The sequence below is a fragment of the Camelina sativa genome, chromosome 12 (assembly GCF_000633955.1).
Source record: "Camelina sativa cultivar DH55 chromosome 12, Cs, whole genome shotgun sequence".
NCBI classification, from domain to species: domain Eukaryota; kingdom Viridiplantae; phylum Streptophyta; class Magnoliopsida; order Brassicales; family Brassicaceae; genus Camelina; species Camelina sativa.
In genome coordinates, this window is record NC_025696.1 from 9,346,744 (window position 1) to 9,351,254 (window position 4,511).

Below are 4,511 nucleotides of genomic sequence, written 5' to 3' on the forward strand. Positions count from 1 at the left end.
ACTATAGAAGAGTAAGTACAAGTGATTTCAGGACATTCCCAACATATTTATCAGTAAAAATTTGAAGAATAATGTACAAGTGAAATAGTTACTGAACATACAGCTTTTATAATAACGAGTGAATCATCAAATAAAGCTTACAACATTTTAATTTTTTACTAAACCGTTGTAATTAAACTCTTTCGTTAATTTTTTCCTTTCTTAAATGTATTAGTATTACTGTATGAACATTTAATGATATTGATAGCTATATTGAAACTTCTTTCCTCTTTTAGCTATACACATGCAAGTGTGCATTTTTAGAATAAAAGCAGACATACACATTATTCTTTTTTCTCTCGTGAGCGATATCAACGAGGAAAAGGCAACCGTTTGTTTTTCTTCCCTGTTTCTGGCCGGCGTCGGCCATCGTCGTTTCCCTTTTTTCTGTTGGTTTGAATCTTTGTAATTTATTTTTCGCTGGTTTTATGTTCTTATTAATGGCAAATCATGGCTATCAAACACACGCTCTTTGTCTTCATATGATGATGTTGTGTAAGGGATTGAGGCTTTCGTTTCCAATTAAGAATCCTATCTCTTTATGGGATACATCTCTGGTTTGGTTTACGGATCAATTTTACCAGAGGCCTTGACTAGATATGACAAAATCACCGCTTCTACGATGTCGCTCTTCCCTTGTAATGTCGATTCGGAGGAATCATGATGTCCTTCCATGTAGAAAGTTTGTTTCCGGTGATTTCTCTCATCGCCGGTGTTTTTTCCGGTTATTAACCGGTGTTTATCCTCTTACCCGAGGGTATGGAGGTTTCACTTGGGTTTTTGATCCTGGAATCAAGGGAGGAATCAAACCACTTGACGGAAACAAAACCAAAGATCGAACATGGTATATTTCTCCAATTGATTTGGGTTTAAGTTTTATCCCTGGATTTTGTGTTGAGTACTCTTGTATTGAACATGTCAACGGACTTCTTGTGGTGTTGACATTTTCTGATGGTGATGTATTCTCATTACCATGTTTGGAGTATTTCATCTTATCGATTGCTTGTATGGGCTGTGGAGTATATGGTTTTAAAATTAAGGAGAAGAAATTTTTTGATGATGATGATGGTGACAAATTTCCTTGGGTGGAAGCATGCCTTCTACCAGAAAGAGTTCATCGTTTTGTTCATGGAATTTTCCTTTGGTATAATCTAAAACAAGTGGTCGTGCTGGGAAGGACAATGGCGGCTAGTGAGTATGATGGTGATGTTCTCTCGTTCCCTTGGTCCGAAAACTCTGTTTCTATTGAAAGAAAAATTATGGCCACTAATCGACATCGATGCGTTAGGCGTTTCCAGCATTTTGTATTGAGTTTCAAAAAACTAGAATCAGAATCACTTCAAGCAACAATTCAATTTTTTCCTTAAAAGTAATGCGAGAAGCATTTTGGAGTTTCATCTATGGTGATAGCCAATTACGAGTATGTGAAAGAGGGACTTAACAGATTTTATCTGTTAGCCTGCAAGGCTTTCGCTGGAAAGCAGGGTCACTTCCACTCATTCATCGAAATTGTGTTCAATTTCCTTTATTTGTGTCATTGGTTGTATATGAGTGATTCATGTATCATGTAAAAATCTTTATGATATAATATATTTGATTTGCGAAAAAAAAAACAGACATACACATGTTTTATTTTCACATATGCAACTTATGTAATTTTATTCAAACAGTCGTTCTCTATTAGGGTTTTTTATTTTATGAAAAACATTATCGGCGACCATTCTCTCTTTAGAAGAAGAAGAATATTCTCCAAGAGATTTGGGAACAAACAGAACTAAAACAAAAACTGAAGTACAAATCCAAACTGCCTTCTTTGTGGCTCTCTTCCAGAAAGTCGTGACCATCTCTTTTATTTTTGATTGCCAATTTTCCTGGTCCATATCTGGTCGTATGTTGCAGCAAGCTGCAATCTCCATCCGATTCGTTCTTGGGAAGACACCCTAAACCACCTTCAAACCCTAACTGGCAGTGCACAATCTCATAGTCATCATTTGGCGGTACTTGATCTCATCTTTCACTACTCGACTCCGTTTATCACTTTCACTTGTTTCATCCGGAAACGATACTATATATCCAGTGCCGTGCTTAGGTTCATATAGGTTTAGGGCAAAAAAATTGATTTTATTTTGGGTTAGAAATAAGTTAAAAATGATATATATATATATACTAGATGGTTACCCATCAGAAACGTAGATGATATGTATTTTTAATTGTTTATATTTTTATATTATTTTGTGACTATGAAAAAATCATCTACATATATATAAATTATCTGATTGCTTGATACATTGAGTATAGTTTACATTAAATTTTATATAAATTTAAATTGTAGGTGTGATTGTTTATATATGGCAGTAAATTAGTCATTTTTTGGTTCTTTGAAATATTGAATAGATATTAACAAAAACTAAGCAAAACATATGCAAAATATAAGTAAAATATTTTTACGTATGTGTTTTATAATGTATTAGATGTTTAAAAGTAAAATTGAAAAACCACATGAAAGTTGAAAATTTGCAACCACACTAACAAAATGCTAATGTGACAATAAAAAATAGATGACATGATATTTGAGAGTCTATTTTATTTGTTATTTATATTAACATTTTGTTAGTTAATTAATAATATCTTTTCGTATAAATTTTTAATACAAGTTTTTAACCTTTATGTAGTTTTTCATTTTCCTTCAAATATTTAATAAATTATATAATACTTTAATAATGCAAGTAAAAGATTATGAAATATGAAATAAGAAGAATTAAACACAAATAAAATATTATAGATTTTTAAAATAAAAAGCGTAAATATATTTTCAAACTAAATACATAAGCTAACTTAAAAAGATACATGTGGCCTTACAATTTTTTTATATTATGTGGTCTTGGGCAAATGTCCTTTTTAATTAATATACATGAGGCACGGCACTGTATATATCTCATAGTCAAAAACTCCGAAGTTATCTTCTCGTTCAATCGTTTGATCTATAATTATTGCTCTTGTGTTTTTTTACTGGGTTGGGCCTTAATGGCAAACAAACACTAAAAGCCAAGCAGGCTGTTGTATTTTCTTTTCTTCTTATGTTTAAAATAGAAAATCCTTTTTTAAAAAAAAAAAGCAAAAAAACAAATAAACAAAGTCCATGATTTTCTTTCCCTGAAAATTTGGGGGCCAAAGCAACAAAAAAATGTTTCGGGGTTATTATAAAATCTAGATATTTGAGACCTTTTTCGTAAAGCTAAATATTTTTGGGGGCCTATTTGAAAATATATTTTTGTTGTAAAATTTTCAAAACCCTTTGGGGCCCTACTTTTTACAATTTAATGGTTTTTCTTGTTTTTGTGTTTTTGGTTTATACAGGGGTCTTGGGGACTATGGACGTCTACGAGGTTCGGCTCGCATTGGTGATTATTGGCACCCTACCCATGCATTTACAGATTTACTTCTTTTTATATATACCAAAACTCTTTAATAAAAAAATAATTTTCGAATGTTGAATTTTTTTCAGGGAACATTATTGCTGGCCGTATCTTTTTGGCACCCACGTAAGTATATTTTTTTTCTTTTTTTTTTTTTAATAAAAGACCACCCACGTAACCTTCATGATAAGACTTTGAAATTGCTCTTTCGTTTCCTAGTTTTAATAGGAAATTTATATACTAGTGAAAAATTAGATTTTGATATTTCATTTCATAAAATCCTAAGGTTATCCCCAACGGGAGTTTTTAAGAGGGGTTGTTGTTGAAAAGAAGCAAACAAATAAATCAGAAAAATAAAAGAAATAGAAGAAGCCTCTTATTTAGTATACTCGTTTATAGAATAAGAGACCATACGTGTCACGTATTCCTTGGCCAAACAGATTAACGGAAGAAATTTTTTTTTTTTATGTTCGATCGATTTTTTCTTCCTCTTCCTCTCCCTCTCCCTCTCTCTGTCTCTCTCTCTCTCGATCCAAGTCGCGAAGATGTTGGGGTCGGAGGATATTTTTGATGATCGATTGATTTTTTCCTTTCTCTTCCTCTCTCTCTCTCTCTCTCTCTCTCTCTCGATTGAACTCGGAGGAGATTAAATTCGGGGATTTCCCTTCTCGGCTTTTTGATTCCGGTGAGTTTTTCGATTTCTAATCTCCTCATTCGAATCTTTTCTTTGTTTTTGGTGTAAATTGTTTGGAAACATTGGATTGTCATGCATATGATTCTCTGTTTTTATTGGTGTTTGTGTGATCAAGTTTTGAATTTTCGAATTGGGTTTGGTGATGGTGGCTTGAAGGTGTTTCATGTTTGTTCTTTTCGCAATTGGCTAAATCCCAAACTGAGAACTCTCAATTTCAGAGATGCAATAGATAGGCTAAAACATTATAATCCTTGATAAGCTTGTTGATAGGATTCTGAATCTGTTTCCATTTGAAGTTAAGAAGCATTTTGATTGAACTTAGCAGGATTCTGAATCTGTTGTTTTGATATCACTCTTATCTA

General features: G+C 32.6%; 1 protein-coding gene and 1 long non-coding RNA gene across 2 annotated transcripts in view; both read left to right on the forward strand.

Moving 5' to 3' along the window:
- LOC104731070 lies at positions 303 to 1,585 on the forward strand. Its single transcript, XM_019233832.1, has one exon. The coding sequence runs from the start codon at positions 639 to 641 to the stop codon at positions 1,404 to 1,406; it is 768 nt and encodes a 255-aa protein (XP_019089377.1). The 5' UTR covers positions 303 to 638; the 3' UTR covers positions 1,407 to 1,585.
- The window catches only part of LOC104731071, a 2,463-nt gene continuing 1,746 nt past the window's right edge, over positions 3,795 to 4,511 (forward strand). Inside the window, exon 1 of the long non-coding RNA XR_758553.2 lies at positions 3,795 to 4,140. This is a non-coding gene — a long non-coding RNA (uncharacterized LOC104731071). The remainder of the gene's footprint in view (positions 4,141 to 4,511) is intronic.

Excerpts from the sequence above, each read along its gene's own strand:
- LOC104731070 (XM_019233832.1), top strand. The coding sequence starts at position 639 with ATGACAAAATCACCGCTTCTACGATGTCGCTCTTCCCTTGTAATGTCG.